The sequence below is a fragment of the Candoia aspera genome, chromosome 1 (genome assembly GCF_035149785.1).
Source record: "Candoia aspera isolate rCanAsp1 chromosome 1, rCanAsp1.hap2, whole genome shotgun sequence".
Classification (NCBI taxonomy): domain Eukaryota; kingdom Metazoa; phylum Chordata; class Lepidosauria; order Squamata; family Boidae; genus Candoia; species Candoia aspera.
The window spans coordinates 68,109,591-68,129,438 of record NC_086153.1 but is presented as its reverse complement, the minus strand read 5'-3'; the positions used below and the strand labels follow the sequence as shown (position 1 = coordinate 68,129,438).

The 19,848-nt window shown below is 37.4% G+C and overlaps 1 protein-coding gene across 4 annotated transcripts in view; it reads right to left on the bottom strand.

Annotated features, from left to right (window-relative positions):
• The window catches only part of SMYD3 (SET and MYND domain containing 3), a 349,832-nt gene that overhangs the window by 72,680 nt on the left and 257,304 nt on the right, over window positions 1–19,848 (bottom strand). For 3 of the 4 annotated variants that reach the window (XM_063306111.1, XM_063306103.1, XM_063306120.1), the window contains 3 exons: window positions 9,450–9,517; window positions 5,963–6,065; window positions 155–265 (listed from right to left, as the gene is read on the bottom strand). In XM_063306111.1, the coding sequence (XP_063162181.1) occupies window positions 155–265; window positions 5,963–6,065; window positions 9,450–9,517 (282 nt within the window). Of the gene's footprint in view, window positions 1–154; window positions 266–5,962; window positions 6,066–9,449; window positions 9,518–11,735; window positions 11,808–19,848 lie in introns of those variants that run through there. The other variant, XM_063306119.1, reaches the window with a different exon arrangement.

The following is a 19,848-nucleotide window of genomic DNA, read 5'->3' as shown; positions in this document are numbered from 1 at the left end:
TCTCAGAAAAGGTGGTGGAATAAAAGAATTCTTAGAACACACATTTTAAATTTTGAATATTTTGTTACTTTTATTGTTTGGTTTGGCATATGTCTCTTCTGAGCATAAGTACTGACCATATTACCAGGTCTAAAGAGGAATGTAGCTGACTCACCTTGCTCTGCATACGGCACGTGAAGCAGTCACACTCGAAACAATACTGGCGCTTCAGATTCTGCCGACGTTCAGGAGTGGGCATTACAGTCTCAGTGTAGCTGATAGTGAGCTGCTCGTGACAAAGACCAGGAAAGACTTACATTTTGGCAAAGAATGCATATGATACTTATGCAGCAATTGGAATAGCAAAAGGGATTCCAAGGTTAAAATACTGTGAAATCACCTAAGAGGGATAGCAGAACAATTTTTTTCCAATGTTACATTAGAAAATAGGTAATTACTTTAAACAATACATCAACTGATGCAGACATAATGGATATTTCTATTTTCAAGCAAATTTCCAGTGAACACTATAGAGACAGGAAGAATTACTGGAAGTCAACTTAGAGGCCCAAAGGTGACTTCCAGAACATACATTTGTCATACAAAAAAATCAAGCATGTTCAGTGGGACAAGTCTCTAATTAGAACCAGGAAGATAAAGGATGGTTCAAATATTTTCTCACCCACAAAGAACTATGTCCATTCCTACCTGTCAAACTAATCTAACTCCTAAGTTGAGCTGAAAGGACAAAAGGAGTTGCAAAATCCATGCTCATCTTCTCTTTATACCTGCTCCATTGTTACAGTATATAATGTACCTTGGGCCTTATACTCTTCTTTCACTTTTCCTCTTCTGGTGCATCTGTAAGGACATTGGAAAATTTCACCGCTTTTCAACTAACTATTGTGTTTAACCTCAAACTGTGATAAAGGTTAACAAAGTTTGTGCACATTTAGTTGTGAATGACATTGCAGAATTCTGAAGAATGCAGATTTTAGAGTGTGGTGCATATTCCAATTTTTCTATAAGTTCGGCATGTGCAAATGCAAAATAAATGCATTCTTCATCTTTCCCAACTACAACTAAACATAGTTTCCTGGGATTTGTACACAACACTAAACTATGCGTGGGTAAAAAAAAAAAGCTTTTGGTCGGTCATCTCTTCATTGTTCTACCATAGGAGAATATGGTGCATAGACCCAAGTCTTATTCACCTAATGATAAACTACAGCTTAGTTTTATATCCAAATGAACTCAGAGATGAAGAACTACTTTTTCTTTTAATAATCTCTTGTTGTGCTTATGTTTCCTACTTCTTTAATGATTTATTTATTGATTTAAATGATTTATAGGGCTGCCCATCTTACAACAGTGTGATGCAAAGTTTTGATGAAACTTTACCTAACACTAGTGATTTGTGACTATGGATCATAGCTACTCTAGGTCAGAATAGGCTGTTGGCAATCCTTGAGGAGTTATCTACCAGGGCCACATATTGGTTGTGGTATAGGTACCAGTGAGTAGAGCCAGAGGTAAAATGAGCAGAGCCATTCATTTCTCTCTCTGTCTCTAAAGCATCCTCTTTATATTTATCGCTCTCCATTCATTTAGTTGCTGATGGAGAAATAGATTACTTTTGCCAGAGGTCTGAATGTATTATCAAAAAGATCTTTTCTAATTAGGCTGAAGGCCAAATGCTTCTGAGGTCACAGGTTGCCCACTTTGTTTTAGGTGAATAAATCCTGAATAAAAGTTGTTGATTGTGTGATTACAATGTATCTTATTGCTCAACAAATATAGGAAACCAACCACTATCATCATTCATAAATATTTCTATTGTGAGGTCCGTTCCCTGAAAAGGTCAGGAGCTTGAAAATTTATTTGAGGTGCTAGTATGATTGGATTTTATAAAATATAAGGCTCCCAGTGTCTGCTCTAGGTTTTATTATTTTTTTTTAAAGATGGCACTTTTCTTGTTAGAAAAGTGTTAATCAAAAGTGGTTAGATAGTGAACCTTGTATGAGACTGTCAGCTCTGATAACTGAAAGGGACTATTCATTTAAAGGTATGAAATGTGACAAGCTGTATTTAATAGGTTTTAATTCTATGCTATTAGGTTTGGAATACCCAAGCCTTATAATCTAATTATTATAGCTATATATGAATAGTATAGGCTAAAAATGGAGATATACCAGTCTTCCTCTACCTGTTAACTTACATTCTTCTACCTACTGCTCTCTGCATGTGCTTGCTATGTTGGCTTGGAACTATGGGACCTGTAGTCCAATACATCAAGAGATTCCGATAAGCTGCTTTCTAAGCTGAACAGAACTGTAGAATTATAAAATCAGCAAAATTACCTGTAAATTTAATTCTATTCTGCAGGTAAGCAATGTTTTTCAGTCTTCTGTCCCTACATTATATTCTTTGTCTTTTCCCTCTTTCCAAAACTAACACTGGACAGGAACATAGAAAAATGTCAGAAAAAATTGAAGTTGAATGCTGCTGCTAGACTGAGGTGTTATAATTGTTTCTGTATTATTTGGATTAGATTTGAAACTCATGGAGCCTCTTAATTAGAAACAGTCAGACCGTCAGATAACCACAAACACCTTCTATAATTGAACTCTTTTTCCTTATATTAGACCACGTTACCAAGAGAGAGAAGGAGAGGGAGAGGGAGGGAGAAAGATGCAGACAGAGAAAGTAAGAAGTCCTACTGATTCACCATAAAATGAGAACACAGTATTTTATTTCCTGCTGTTGGCTATTTGGCCTTCAGCTTCAGAATAATGACTTCTAGGAGATTCCCTGTAATGTGACAGTCAGGTTTAAAAAAAAAAAAAAACCTTTGCCCATACAGATTTAAATAATTTGTCCATACAGATTTAAATAATTTGTCTAGCTCTTAGGCATCTGTTAAAGACTGGATTTATAGACACCTGGCAAATCTATGAAAAAGGACAGAAAAGCAAAGAATCACATTTCCTCTTATTACAGGTTTTACATGAGTTTCTCACAATGCCGCAGATGTGACCAGGTAGTTCCAAACAGTATTTTATTTAACCCAATCCACAGCTCGGATTTAGAGCCCCAGTGAAAGGAACTCCAGGTCCTTACATCATTTTATAGTTTAACAGCCCTTGCGCAGACTTTTCAAGAAACAAGTGTTTATGATAGTAGATACCAACATGCTCTGTGGTTAGAAGTACTGTATGGAGCGAAAGCATTCTGAGATACAAATGAAATCTATAGTAGTAGATATTTTGTTTAAGTAGTATATATAGTCTGTTCAACACTTCAGCTTCTAGGGAAGTGTTTATTTAAAAATTAAACTTTAAAATATTAGGTACTGAAATAAATAACAATTAGAAAGGCATTTACCTGTTGCGTCCTTACTAATCAAACTCCCCTATACAATTCTAGTTGATCCACTGACTCTCCTGACTTACAAAGCTCTAAAGTGAACTTTCCTTCATACTATTCCAATACGTTCTCCTTGTTATTACCAGAGTTATTTTGATCTTTCTGTGCTTCTGACGACCTTAATTGTTTGGTAATTACTGAGAATCATTAGTGATGTGGGTGAATTTCAATTTAGTTTTAGTTTAAATCCCTGAATCAGCTATTTATCTTAGACAGTGCTCTGTGAAACAGAAAAAGCACACAGATCTGTTAGCACTAGTCTTCTCTAAACTGGTGACCTCCCAGTATGGTGGATTTTTGAGATGATGGGGTTTGAAGTTTAACACATCTGGATAAGGATGATCTACACATACGTAGCACAGTGTACATAGTTTGTTTGAGATCCCACTGTATCACCCTCAGTCCTTCAGGTAAAGAAACTGTAAAATCATGCTTATATCTATGCAACTCTAGTTTAATAACTATACAAACTACATTAAGTATAAAGTTTAAACATTTTGCTTCAGTACAATGGAATGCCCCATAATTTCTTCAGAAGTAAAATCCACTGACTTCAGTGAAACATACTCTGAGATAAAGATGTATGTAGATAAGGACAATGGCTTGCCTACTATGAAATCTTATATTAACAACCCTAAAATATTTCTTCAATCATTTACTTATGTGTCTTTGTTTTATTATTTATTTAAACAATTTTTCTTCTATTACCCATATTGAAAAAATATATCTTGAAACAAGTTAAAAAAGAAAAAAAGAAAATATAGTAATTTCAACAAGTAAACATTTAAAAACTTTTGAAAATAAAAACAAACAAAAAAACCCTACAAGAATTTGAATATTTGGTGCTGCAAAGCATTATTTAAAGAAGATGTCATGAGTACTGATGGCGAGCTGGAAGGGGCCCCTATCCAGGGGGGAAAACGCATGCGTAGTACTGAGGAATTAAGCAGCCATTCAAAGAGACACAGATCAGACCCGCCTTAACTTTTGGGGTTTATATGTCTGGGTTTTTCCCACGCTTATTCAGTTTGTTAGGATTCTGTTTTATGTAGCAGTAATAAACACTAGAGACCTACTCCTCGTCTCAGCATGATTTCTGACTGTTAGGACAGAAGTAATCATTAGTCTAAGCTTCAAAGCCTGTTGATAAAGCCACATTTTTCATTTTAGTGGCTTTATGTTGTCTTTCTTCTCTGACTGGGGGGCCATAGATGTTGACTTTGTAATGGCACTGGAGTGGAAGAACACCAGAAATGATTTGCTCTCATTTAAGGGTTTGATGGAATTAAGTAATGAAATGGTATTTAAATACCCCTATACCCTCACAAATACAAAAAGAGTCCAAAATGTCCAACCTTTCCAGTAGATGTGACCTGAAAATTGCCCACTTCAATCTAGATTATGTTAGTTGAACTAAGATTTCAGTGATATTTATGTTAATGGTTTCAACAGAGATTATATACACCCAATTTTCCTGGCTCATCATACTATTGTGAGTATTTTTAGTGAGGTATATAGTATACTAAGAAGACTTCAACCTCACCATCAGTACTGCTTCTATAATAGCAGCAGTATGTCAGTTCTTGCAAACAAATATGATAGACAGTGAGAGCACAAGCAGAAAAAAAGAGCAGGATTCAGAGGTGATTTAAAAAAAGAGTAACAAAAACTGTCCATTAAAACTGCAAGTATAATAAATGCAAAAGTCAAAAACAGTTTTTGTATTGGGCATCTATTTATTCTCCTAAATGTTTTGGATGGTTCCTTTATTAAAGAGAATCCCAGAAAATACTTATTTCTTTGAATACAGTTCTATAATGTGGAGTTTTTGATAAAGGAACTAAAAAAATGTAGGGGAATAAACAGAGGTCCAATACATCAGCTGTATTTAAGTTTTTTTCTTGTTGTGGGCATACAGCTGTTTCGGTCTCTCTTTTTTTCTTCTAGCTGTGTTTATATATTCAGAGAAAGATGCTGAATTAGGTAGTAAGAAAAAGAAATAGAATGTTCATTTCATTGTGAATGTAACACCACATTCTATTTTGTTCATAATTTTCAGATTATTGGATATGCCCATTTTAGAAAAAGAAAATGGTGTGAAGCATTTTTCTGACAAAAACACAAATCATTTCAGAATGGTAGTTCTTTTTTAATGAAGCTTCTAAGAAAACAACCTTTGCCTCCTTATGTTCCTTGCAGGAAAGGTTTACTGCTTCAGCATGGCTTTAGTCTGGCAAATGCTTACAGTTGCAGTGATTTACTGTAAGTTGCTTTCCACCCGTTTGTAGTTTTTCTTTGGTTTTGTTTCAACCAGGAAAAGGTAGTCAAATGCAAACAAAATGAAGTGCTTAGAGGAGAAACAAAGGGAGAAAAATTCAACAAATCTGCCAGTCATTTGTAAGCAGTACTGTAATGATTGGGCGGCCCATACTATTTGAAGAAAAGATTTCTTTTGTTATCTTCTTCCTGAAAGCTATGAAATAGAAGTAATATCAATATACCATCAAGGTATTCAAATTGCAGGTTTCTGGGATGGAAGAAGGAACAAATTAATTACCTCTTCTCCCAACTGAATTTCCCGGATGGACCGAAGGTGGAGTTGGGGACCCTCAAAGATGACCACACAATTAGGATCACAACTGTTGTTCAACAAGGACATGCTAATGAAGAAAAAAAAAATCCAGATAAGAAAGAGAAATACAGGAAAATCTTTATTCTACTGATCCATCTAGCTTAGTACCTCTCAGATTGATACTAGAAGTGGCTGAGATTCAAAAATTTATTGACTTATAAGGCTGCCCATCTCAAGCTAGTGACTCTGGGTGGCTAACAATACATAAAAACATAAAACAAGCACAATGAAATAACCACAATACAGAGAGGTCTCTATATGCAGGTCTCTAATAAGTAAATTATTCACATAAAATATAGAGGTTATCAAGAAAAAATTCCAGTGATCCGCTGGCATGAAATGCAAACCCTGTTAATAGTGAATTTGAGGCTTAATCATTGTGGGTTTTTTTCCTGCTATGGGATTCAATGGGCCTGTTGCCTTTTGCTTCTGGATTCTCCCTGTCCTTTGTTACAGTAATGGGCTACTCTGGTTTCAAGCTATTTGTTTCTGATCTCGTCAGTACTAGCTCTCATGGTAACACTAACTAGTAGCATCTCACTGAAGCCTCAGGAAGAGATCTTTCCCTTGTCATTAGAGCACTGAAGAATTTTGCCACAAATCTTCTGGAAGTAGATCTGGATTTTTCACTCTCAGTAGTGGCATGGTAAACTGTAGAAGAAATGGAATTAAGATAGCATTCATCCTTCCCCAGAACAAGATCTCTACTTCTGAAAATGTACAAGGTGACCAATGCTTTTGGCTTATTCTTTTCCTTTTTCACTGCAAAAATGCCTCACGTGCTTAAAATAGCACAGAAGTCTCCAGAGAAGTTGCTTCTCCCTTGCAGCACCTTTGATCTGCCCATGGAACAACGGACATAAGACATAAGACTCCATCTGTCCTGCTAAGCAAGCAGTAAAATAGATTGGACTGGAGACTGAAGGGTACCTTTCCCCAATCTGGTATGAACAGGACAACAATGATGAACAGGACAACCATCATTTTCAGCCATCACAACCATCTGGAGAATCTCAGAGTAAAAACTACTTTAGCATAGAAAGATGCACTCTAAGGCCCTTCCTTCTTTCTTGTTGATCAGATAACACTGTTGATCAATAACATTGTTCATCAGCTAACAATGAGACACAGGAAGGAAGTTTTTTTTAAACCAAAGCTGTGGCACTATTTTTCCATAATTCAGTACTGCAGAACTGTTTTATTGTAGCATCAAGCCACATTCAATCAGTCTGAAGGGGTATAGTCCAAATACAAGGTTTGTTCGTTTATTTATTTATTTGTCAAATTTATATATCTTCCCATCTCATAAGTGACTCTGGGTGGCATACAACAAGGCTAAAAACAATTAGTTAATACATTCCAAACAATTATATTATTATTATTATTACCTTATCTATTGTTTGTGAAAGTTAGGCCTCCCTACTAGGGGTGTCTGTTAGGGAGAGGGGGAAAAGGAGTGAAAAGATGAAAGCAGTGTCATACCTTTGCAATGCCAGCTCCATCCCTTTTGTACGTACACTGTGATATGCACACGTGTACTAAAGAGGCGGAGCTTGCATCACGATGGTGGGATGCTGCTCTTGTCATGTTGACAAAAGCCTTCAATTCTGTGGATGCCTCTCCTTCCTATTGTGCCTTATCTCAAAATTTCACCCAGTTTTTATAAAGCCATGGAATTAGTATTTAGAATCTGGCTTGTGTAAGTGAAAAAGATTACTTACGTATTAATTACATTTTAATCCAGTAACAAAGATTCTCTGAACAGATTATACTGTATAAAAAGAGTAACAGCACAAATAAATCCAACAAAATAATCAACACAGGAACTATAAAACTAGCTGTTCCATATGGGATATTGAAATTATCTTTAAAATCTGGATCTGAATTCTAAAATGCCTGAGGAAAAAAACAATAAATAAGAGAACAGTTTTTTTTAATCTCTGAGTGCAATTCAAAAATCTAATTTTTGCATTGTCCCTGATATCATCAGAAGACAGTTGAGGTTTTACCGCCTCCATTCAAAACCAAAAACAGAGCTGTATTTTTCTTAGCTGTCCCATTCATTTTCAACTGTTGGCAGCAGTTTTGGGGAAATCCAGAGGAAGGTCAATCAGCAGCATACTAAGTGCTAGGGATTCTGGGGAAAATGCATTTCAGAACACCCAACATTTATTAGAACTCAGGCATCCTGGAAAACTACGATTTCTAGGATTTCATGGGCAAGAATATGGCTCTGCAGAATTCAAGGTAGGAGGGAGGTGTTCAATTTTCATTCATTCATCAGAGTGATTCCCCCAGATAATCTCTTTATTGCCAGCTAGTTCATTCTGAGCTCTCTTTCCTTCTCCACATGTGTGGACCCTTCCTTACATCCCTAGTTTCGTTCCATACAGATCCATGCGGGCAATTCTTTCTGGGTCAGGCTGCTTTAGCCTATGCTGAAGTCTTTCCAAAAGGCAGAGAAAGCTGCTGCCGCCACCACCAATGCTACAGAAGCACGACAGAGGGAAACAGCTGTTGTTGCACTCTTCTTGTTCTCTGGGAACAGAAGCACGATAGAGCATGAACAGACAGTCTGGCTTCTTCATCCAGAGCTCTCTATGGCTGCCAAACCACCTGCTGAATGAGCTGCAGCCACGTTTCCTGGAAGTTTGTAAGAAGGAGTAGAATGCAGCCAAGCATATGTTAAAAGTATGTATTTAATACTGCAGGAGGAAAGAGACAATTGAGTGGGAAAGTCAAAATCAAAGAAAAATGTGTACATTTGGGGGCCCCAAAGTAAGGCCTTTCCAAAATTTGCCACAAGTTTGTAATTTTTAATATAAAGGAAGAGAATATTAAATATGTGGGGAGTAATTTTATTAATTGTAATTAATACGATCCAATTTAAAGTTTTGCCCTGGCTGTATCTTCTCAGACTGCAGCCCGATCGTGCTGTTCAAGGGCAGTCTGTGGCAGGTTTCAGGGGAAAGCAGTTTTCTCATTCGTTGTAGGAAGAGGTGGACTGAGGTATAAAGCCTGCATCATCTGAGGTGGCAAGAACAAAATGAAGGCTGGTGTTTGCAGAGGCTTGACCAACTACAGGTTTGCTCTAGTGGCCATTTTATATCCTGGTCTCACCCACTCTCATGCTCAGGATCTGCACACTTCTTTCAGGCAATTCCCGCTGCACTTCACATACTGAACCTGGTTTCCACCCTGAAAATTATCATGGGCCCATTTCCATTGCACGCTGTAAATTCACAGAATATAGTGCCATGCATCCAGTTTTATGTTAGTTAGATTTCTTAATGTATTGCAGAACCTGACATTTCAGCTGCTGGGTTGGAATGTGTGTTTGTGCTTGTGTGTGTGAGAGACACAGAAAGATTGATACAACTAGAACCACAGAGGTAGTGCTTGTCCACTGTACCTGGGATAAAGTCCAACACCAACATCCTGCATTTCTCCATTGCTTATGCTGAAACAGTTACAGGTCACCTGTATAAACAAGGTTAAAATCCGTGATTAGGATTTTTAGAGTGATTTAGAAATGTCTTAACCTAATGAAAGCGTTGTTTAAAGAGAAGGCAGCTAAGAGAAAGGCTAAATAACTAGAATATTTATCCCCAACATAGACAACACCCTTTAATATTACAGTATATAAAGCAGAGACACAGCTTTTATAAAAAGCCAGTTAGAAACAGAAATGCTAGTGTCTTCAATAAGGTTGCAAAAAGAATGCAGGTTTAAACATAGGCGGAGAACTCATTTGTTAGTTTTAAGGGGAAAAGTACACAAATTATTTCAGTCTATGGATGCTTGCAAAATTATATTAATCATAAATTAAAACAAAATCTGCCCTCAGAGTAATTGCAAATGCTTTGACAGTGAAGTTAATTTATCTGGAAGTGTGTGTGTGTGTACACACACACATATACACACACACAAGCACACACTGTTTTTTTAAAAATTAAATTAATTAGTCTGTCACTAGTTTAACCCATTCAGACATTCCCTATCATTTAGAAAAGCCATACATCTTAATTATGTTTCTCCTGCTGCTATTGGAAACATAATTCCAGACAAGACTTGTGAGCTCTGATTAGTTCGTTTTAAGCAGTAATAATATGGGTTACAAAAATATTGACATTGCTTTTCAGTACTCAGATGAACAGCTCTATGCAGGTGGGAAAAAAATTCTCCATTTTTCTGAAATACCAAGGAAACCCAGAGGGAGAGATGAAGAAATAGACCCTCACTTCTTCAAAATCTCCCTCCCTCTGCACAGTCTGATGGCATTGCTGAGAGAGATTATGATACAGAGGTAGACAAAGTGTTGCAGGCTAGCATGGGGTGATTGACAGAAGCAAAAAATGTCAGGGACCCTTGAGGGGAGTGGCAGTCTTTTGAGAGACAATGCTGTTGGTGGCCCATTCACTCTTTAAACTAGCCTATAGAAGAGGGTTGAACTGTGGAGTCCTTGGTGTTCTCTGAGCTTGGTTGTTTGCTTGCAGATGACTAGGTAACATCATCAGTGCTACTGAGTGTGGGGTTTGCTCCCTGTTTATATGCAGTAGCTTGCCCTGCCAGTGTTGGTGGGGTGTGGTTTTCTAGAGGGGCCGACCAAGGGCAAGGTGGATGGATGATATTCTAGAGGTGACGGACTCTATTTTTTTAATAAATAACTCAAGGCGGCAAACATACCAAATACTCCTTCCTCCTCCTATTTTCCCCACAACAGCAACCCTGTGAGGTGAGTTGGGCTGAGAGAGAGTGACTGGCCCAAGGTCACCCAGCCGGCTTTCATGCCTAAGGCAGAACTAGAACTCACAGACTCCTGGTTTCTAGCCTGTTGCCGTAACCACTAGACCAAACTGGCTTCTGGTTAGGGTTACAAAAGAATTGCCTAGGTACCAAAATCACTTGTGAATTCATGAGCAAGGTAAAATGTATATAGCTAACAAAACCCAGTGTTTCTAACATGAGTCACTACAGCATGATCTTTAGAAGACTGGCTTTGGCTGTGGGTAAGTTAGATTTAAATCTGTTCAGCCATGACAATCACAGGAAGAACAGGACAGGTTGCAATCTCACAACTTTCCAGAATTCTATTAAAGCTTTGACGTCACTGGTGTACTAAATTATGTTCTAAGATTTGTTGCAAGTATAAACAGATAAAGGCATATCGATCTATGTACTTTCTTCTCACATTTTAAGTCGCAGGAGAGAATAGTGTATCCACATGCAGATGGTTAAAGTTAAGATTAGAGCTTAAAATAGGACAACCAGGTAGATATGTAAATGTAAAACCTATTAAGAGAGGCAGCGGTAGAAGGGCTATTAATGATTTATACCTACTGTGGATAAAGAAAAGAAAATTCTGCTAATTAACATGTGAAGCACTTTTGATATTAATGTATTCTTACAATTTGCGTAATACTGCTTATGGTATTGCTTCTAAGACTTTGCCATTTTTATAGCTGGCTGAAGCAGTCCAGATATAACACGTCATTCCATTTTTTTGCCCAGTAAGGATTTTTTTTCTTGATTCCATCTTATTTAAGGATAAGCAAGCAATCCAGAGACACTAGCCTATAGAAGCTAGCCTCTAACCTTTAAAAAAAACAACAATAAAAGATGCAAAAGATTCCCCATCAATTTCCAATAATAATACTATTGAGTTAAAAGCATCTTGAAATTCATCTAATTTATCTACCTCCTCAGTGCAGGACTCACTAAAACATCTCTGGCAGATGACCATCTAGCCACTGATGGAAGACCTCTAGTATTTCAAATACCAGAGAAGAATATTAGTACATGGCACAATTAAAGGATGTTATAGCCTACTACAATAGATATGGGAACAGAATCCACTTCTCTTTAAAGTCTTGTCTTCTTACCATCTGGCTAGACATCACCTTTGAAGAACAAACCCAATGTCTTACTGGTATAAGCACTGTTTTGTGGTTCATAATAAAGTGAGAGCCACTTTACAGCCAGATTGTACAACAAAACAGCTGCCCTCTTTGCCAATGCCCCAAAAGATTGCTGCCCTGGCCAGCCACTAATATGAAATATTAACAGAAACTGAACACAAAAGAAGAACAAAGAGGGCAACCAATCTACTGGGTTAGATTAAATTTTTTGAGCTGTAACATGAAAATCCCTGAAGAATAATTTCATGAAAACATTTCTTTTTACTTGAAGGTGAAGTGGGCCTGGTTAGATTCAGGTAGAAGAAATTGTGATATAAGAATATTACCAGTTGGCTTTTCTAACTGTAGTTTATTAATAATTACCTTATTCTAATTAATTTATTATTTTGTAGATTAAAAAATACTGGAAACAAGACTGTGCTGTCTATACAGCTTTGCATTTACCCTTTATATAGCAAAAGGAATTCATTGCTTCCTGAAAATAAGCTTGCAGTTCTGCAGTCTTGCACCTTACTTTTTATGAGCTCCTATCTTGGGTCTTTACATTTCTGTATATGGAGATAATATACATAAGGAGAGTTTGATCTTTTAAATGAGGTTACTCACATCTGCATGAGATGGGAAATAGGGCACTCACTACTCCAGGGTCCTTACTAATTTTCCTAACCCCAAGTTTTGTACCTCTTAGAATTCTTATAAATCATATAAATCTTATAAATAACTCTTATAAACTCTTATAAATCTTACTGAAGCAGTAAGAACATAATTTATTTATTTATTTGCAGGACTTATATGGCTGCCTATCTCATATGATGACTCTAGGCGGCTCACAACAGTCCACAAAAAACATAGTTAAAAACAAAAGTACCCTTCCCCCCAGGTGCCAGACCAGTCATCCTTGCAGCTCCTAGCCCAATGCTTGGGGGAAGAGTCTTCACAGCCCTCCATAAGGCTAAAAGGGTAGGGATCTTTTGGATCTCAGGTGGGAGGCTGTTCCAAAGGGCTGGGACAGCCACCAACAAGGTCCCATCAGGTGGCAACTTTTAAGGGATGGGATCTGGAGTGCACTCACCCTATCTAAACTAGTAGGATGGGCAGATACTGTCAGGGAGAGGCGATCCTGCCCTGTGCCATGTAGGGCTTTAAAGGTGATAACCAGCACCTTGAATTGTATCCAGAAAGCAATTGGGAGCCAGTGCAGCTCATGAAGCAATGGTGTTACTCAGGTGAACTGCAAGGCACCCAAAACTGCACATGTTGCTGCATTCTGGACCAGTTGCAGCTTCTGGATGGTCTTCAAGGGCAGCCCCATGTGGAGTGCATTGCAGTAATCCAAATGGGAGGTGACTAAGGCAGGGGTGACTGTGAGCAAGGCCTCCCGGTCCAGGAATGGGTGCAATTGGTGCAGAAGATGGATTTGTGCAATGGCCCCCTGGCCATGGCTGCTACCTGCTGTTCTAGCAGGAGCCGTGAGTCCAAAAGGACCTCCAAATTATGCACCAGATCTGTCTGTGGGAGTGTTACCCTGTCCAGAGTCAAAGATGAACTCTGACAGTTATGAGACAATTTGGTGCATAAACTTTCACTTAGATTTAATATATGAAACCCCAAACCTCCAAGCATCCCCAGATGAAACACCTTGATAATCCTTTATTCTGCTTACTAAGCTTTCGGCTGCCATTTTTTTCTTAAGAGCAGTCACTCAGCTACGGAAATATATCCTACCCCTTCACTGGTCTCTCAAAGACTGATTATACTCCCTTTTATGTATCTGCATAATACTAATATTCTCCTTGTATATTGTTTTATTTGGGCATGATATACTGCTTATGAAATGCATGGAAAAACAGTTGGCCATAATCCATTTTATAATTTTTCTTATTTATTTATTTATTTTTCAGATTTCTATCACTGCCCATCTCTCCCGAAAAGGGGACTTTTTTATTAGGTTGTTCTTGGATTCCTCAGAAATTGCAAAGCTACTTGTGGCTTCTGTAAGGGAACAGTGTATTCTCTATATACAGTATTTCAAACACTATATCATCACTTTTCTTATATTTTTCATTTTGTGACATTTCTCAACACACAAAAAAATATTGTTTTACATCATCCTTTAAAACACAACAAAACAAAATGGAATTTATCCTATTTATAAGCATGTGTTTTGTTTATAATCTGTTTGTTTCATACAATCCATTATATTATGCATTCTAACTCTCTTCATTCTCAAAAATCAAACTCCATTAATGAGTTTAGTTATACACTGAACACTAATGACATTAAATCAATACTGGGCCTATTTCTATTTTTTTCCTGTAGAATTGTTTAGGATGGGGAGGAGGGAGACAGACACACGCATTTTTACATTGTTTAAAACCTACATTCCAGATAATTGGCAGATTCAGATCCTTCTTACCTGCCAGAAGTAGCTCAATTTAATTATGCACAGAATAAAAGTGCATAAGCTATTGATAATCAGGGTGGGAAAGTATGCGGAATACAGCAACATATTTTTATGTGTATGTGTATATGTGCAGTGAGAAGCACAGGGTGAGTTAAAATGACCAGGAGGTTAGAAGGAAAGTGCTAAAAATGGAGCAAGGATTTTTAGCCATAGAAATGCACTTGGGGGCGGGGGGTGTCTTTCTGGGATTTTTTTCTCCAGTAGTCTTGGTCAGATTTGGCCCATTTTCAAACTCTATCTTCTGCTGGCTCCTCCCACCATTCCAGAGTTGGTCCCATTCTGTACGTTTTGTTTTGGGGGCATTGTCTTGCTGACAGCTGGACAGAGCTCTGAATCCTTACACATATTTTCTTTCCAGCATTTCACTGAATGGGTAATTTCTAAGAAGGCTTTTCTGTTCTTAAAACTTGTTGCACTCCTTCAGAGATCAGTATACGTCTTCAAAAATGCTTTTGAACACATCCCAATTCTGTTTTTCACTTTTTCAATTTTTTTAAAACCTTCAATTTTTCTAAAAATATTTTGCCTTCTATGCCTTGCATATCTCTGCACCAATTATCAAGCAAATATCCCAGCAAAAATTGGAGGATATTATACAGTACTGTTTTCATAGCTAGGGCTTTGGTGGATTGAGAAGGGGGAGGAATGGTACTGTATGTTTTTCACAGTGGTACTTTAGTTTCCCATCTCACCTTTCATTCCACCCCCGAATCTTTTATATACCTTTTCACTTTTTAAATAGGTTTTTTTTCCCCCTTCTCTCTCTCACTTTTATAATTTTCCTGTAGTGTTCTGATTTTTAATCCTCTCTCCCTTCTGATCTCCCCAGTATTTAATATCTTTGGGGCTTCAAGAAGCAGGTCAAACTTATTTATTTCTATTACTTGATACTTGGATATCACTTGCATCTTACATTTTCTGTCTCTTTTCTTTCTTTTCTTTTAAATTTATCTTAATTTAGATAGTGAGCATTTGGCTATAATGTTTTAAATAATTTTCTGTATGAGGCTTAGTTGTTATAGACACACTGTAATTATTACAGATAAGCATGAGAGCTTTAAAAATGTGGAAAGTGGGATACTTAGGTTTCATATTTTTCTAACAGATAGATTCCAATGGCCTCAAACCAGTAATAAAACAGGCCTCTTGATTCTTTTCAAGATTTTAGATTCTCTTTCAGTCTTAAATTCAGTCCTTGAACACATGTACTGAGTTCAGGAACTATTACATTTAAACAAGCTTCTGCTTTTTAGTGATGTCAGTGCCAATAATTCTAAGAAAGTTAAGAAGAACTGGGAATATAATTATCACCCAAAATCAGCTATCAAGGCTTCCCTAAAACCAAAATACATTTTATCTACATGCTCAGTTTCTGAATTGTGAGACATCTTGCTCCCATCAGGCAGGAGTTTAAACAAAATTCATGGTTGAAATTCTATTCTGGCAGACCTGTTTAGTCTCAAAGCAACCCAAGTCTAGTTTGCCTATGGTGATATACAGTCTACATATTTCTATCCTGGGTCATGTGAAAGGGATAGGGCCAACATTTGAAGTAGGTTAATAGGTGGACATGATAGTCAAGAGATTGTGAAAAAGGTTCATACCAATCACACTTGAGAAAGTACTTGGTGTTTCTATGCCATTGCTAGAAATTTTTAAGCCAGGATGGGGGAATTAGAGTACTTGGTTGCAAACAAAAAGATAGATATAGTAGGTGTATAATATACCTGGCGGAATGGAAAGAATGAGTGGGTAGAGTCACTCCTGCAAGTAAACTTTACTGACAGGCACTGTCGATACTGAGCACTGTGGAAGGTATTGATAAAAAAGGGGGTATAAAATCTAACATACTACAAAATATTGGAACAGGAGTGTTATCTAGCTGGTTTGGTTTGATTCATGCAAACCAGTTGTTATATGCAAAATGCCCTGCTCTGTTCCTCCTCTTCCTCTCATTCCTTCTTTATGCCCTGCTTTGTCCATGTTCTCCAGCTTGGAAAAAGGCAACCTAACAGGGGCATGCCTGGGATACATAAAATCATACATGGCATGGAAAAAGTGGACAGGGAGAAGTTTTTCTCACTCTCAAAATACTAGAACCAGAAGCCACCCAATGAAGCTGACTGCAAAGAGACAAAAGAAAACACTAATTCTCACAACTCATAATTAACCTGTAAAATTTGTTAACACTAGTGGTAGGAATAGCCACTAACTCAATGGCTTTAAAAGGAGATTGGATACAGGCATGGAAGATAGGTCTGTCAAAGGCTATAACTCAATGTTGCTTCCATGCTAGGGACAGCATGCCTCCAAATATCAGTTGTGTGGAAACAACAATGGGCGTTTTGTCTCCATCCCCTACTTGTGAGCACTGCAGAGGCAACTGTTTAGCCATCACGAAAAATAAAAAACTGGATTAAAAAAGATCTTGGTCTGACCCAGAGGTAGTGTTCTTTTGTCATTATGTGGATATTAGAAGGTTGGAAATGTATGTACAGAGAATTTTGATAATATGACTCTTAGTTCACATAGCTTAAATCAAGATACAGTATAAGTAAAAATTTTGTGTTCCAAAATTTTGAGTCTGAGCTATCTGGGAATATAGTACATTTTTCCACATATCCCTGTGTGGAATATTCTACAGAGTAAGTAGGGTCATTTATTTTGTATTTATAAACATTTTAAACTGTCTCAATTTTTAAAAGACTTTATTTACCAACTGAGTATCTTCTGAAGAGTGCCAAATTAGGTTGCTGTAGAAGATTTATTTGAACTTTTCCCATGGAAAAAATAAAAAGAGCATGTTAGGCTCTGACAAAGCTAAGTTTACGATTTCTAATAGTCTACTTTTCCCTTGCATGACACTTCTGACCTTTAAAAGGATTCATGACAGCTTCCCTTTCCACCCAGGAATCTCACATGGTACGTAGTTCAGGAACGATCTACCATATGATTCTGTTAGCTGCATACAATGAACAGCATGTTTAGTATTATCATTTAACATGAGTTGAGCTCAGAGTTCAAATAAGTAAATGGTCTCTCTGCGTAATTATTACCTGACCTTTTCAGTAAAGGTAAAGGTAAAGGTTTCCCTTGACGTAAAGTCCAGTCGTGTCCGACTCTAGGGGGCGGTGCTCATCTCCGTTTCAAAGCCTTGGAGCCGGCGTTGTCCATAGGACACTTCCGGGTCATGTGGCCAGCATGACTCACGGAATGCCGTTACCTTCCCGCCGAAGCGGTACCAATTAATCTACTCACATTTGCATGTTTTCGAACTGCTTGGTGTGCAGGAGCTGGGACGAGCAACAGGAGCTCACCCCGCCGCGCGGTTTCGAACCGCCGACCTTCCGATCGACAGCTCAGCGGTTTAACCCGCAGCGCCACCGCGTCCCATTTGACCTTTTCAGTAGCATGGATTAATTTGCTAGGAATGCTTCTTTAGAAATATTCAGGATTTTGGCCAAGATGTTTTTTCCAACCTGTTGGCTCCATATATGGTGGGATTGCAACTGTCAGAATCTCCAGAGTTGCAGGCCTAACACATCAGGCTGGGATGGAGCGTGTGGAATAGCAAATTAGAGGAATAACTTCAGGAAAGCCTTCAGACATGACTTAGCTTTAGAGTGACAAAACCCTTGTCATTACCTGGTAACTGACTGCTATCAGTTGGACTAAACTGCGTTTACTGTTATTATTATAATGAAGCCACTTTGAGATAATTTTATTTTTTAAAATAATGAACATACATACTAGTCAGGGTCATCAATAATTTTTAGTTTTGTGAGCATATTCATTATGCAACTGACAATCAAAGTCTCCTGACAAGATACCCATTTTGTGAAAATGTACTCTTCATTAAAATGGCTGCTTGAGGGGGATACCCAAGTACTTCAGAAGGCAATAGTCTGCAGCAATCCAGCATTTTTATTTTCTAATATTGTCTATGAGGGGCATATATAGGGCTACCATATCTGGGCTGCAAAACTCCAGATGACCACCAGCTAGCAAACAAGAGGCACAGAAATCTCTAACGGGCTGCTACCATCTGATTCCCACAACCCAGATATGGCAAGTCTGGACCTAGTTGATATTAATGGCTGGACTTTCACTTTTTAAAAGTTGGTTTTCCTTTTTAAAAAAATTAAATTTAACAGAACATAACTTTTAAAAAGTATCCCTTCTGAGAGGACTGGAGCTAAAGGTCTGGCTAGATTAAGATCTGCTATGTTTATGTAAGTGAACATTGGCCTGGTAAGGTTTATTTCGGGTTTAGGAATTCAGCACTTTAGCATGTGGTGCCACACGTATTTCTATAGTAGGTATTTACAGAATTTTACCAACTGTCATTGACAATTGGTATTATTTTATGCTTGTAGAAGGATGACTCAGTTTAGTTTGTATTGCCTGTGCCAGCAATATGTCATTGCTAACTCATATAGACACATATTTCTTTTTATTGTGGATAAGAATCTCAGTAACAGTCTTGGAAAATTATTATACCACGATTAAAGGTCATTGTCTTGTTCTTAGACCACCCCAACAGCCAGTAGAAGGAAAGTATGATACAAATAATCTATGTAGAAAAGAGAATAATGTTCTTACAGAATACCTCTTTTCTGGAAGGATAACTTCTATGGAATGTCTAACCAGCTTTTTATTAGGCAAGGCTACTTTTATGTATAGTGGGAGTGTAAGATAGGTATGAACAATATGATGTTTTGGGAGGCCTGCATCACTCAACTCTTACTTAACTGTACTCCCTTCAACCAATGCTGGTTCTGACCCCCCCAGCTGACCTAAGGAAAATGCAAAAACCCATCTGTTAGCCATTAGATAAATTGTTATTGGACTAAATATGTAGATGATAACCCAGAATTAGAACTGAGATGTAGATGTAATGCAGAACTTTAAAAAATAATTACTAAATAACAGAGGCTTTATTCATCCCCTTGAGCTTTCAGGTCGCTATACATGAAGTAAAAATACGGAAAATAAAAAGAGAAAAGGAGACCTATAGTTCTTTTTCTTATCTACATTAACTGATCAGTTCCAGCAAGGAAAGAAAACATATTTCATTGTAAAGTGTTTCCACCAGATGTCTTGGAAATATAACAAAAAATGACGTCTAAGTTAGACAAACATTATGTTAAGCTTACAGCTCAAATACTTGCGGGTAGACTATCAAAGTTCAGAGATCTGTATCTAATCACTATCTACAGGAAATTCTTAAAGGAAATACTTCTGTCTCATTACCACTCCAAATCCAATTCTACCCTGTTTACTGCCTAATAAGAATCTTTACATACTTCCTTCTTTCCCCATTTTATTTTATCAAGTTCATTCACTGTTATCAGAAATAGTCTTATGACTATTCAAGAATTTGATTTTAGCAAATATATTCAAATCATATAATCCCTCTTCCTTTAAGC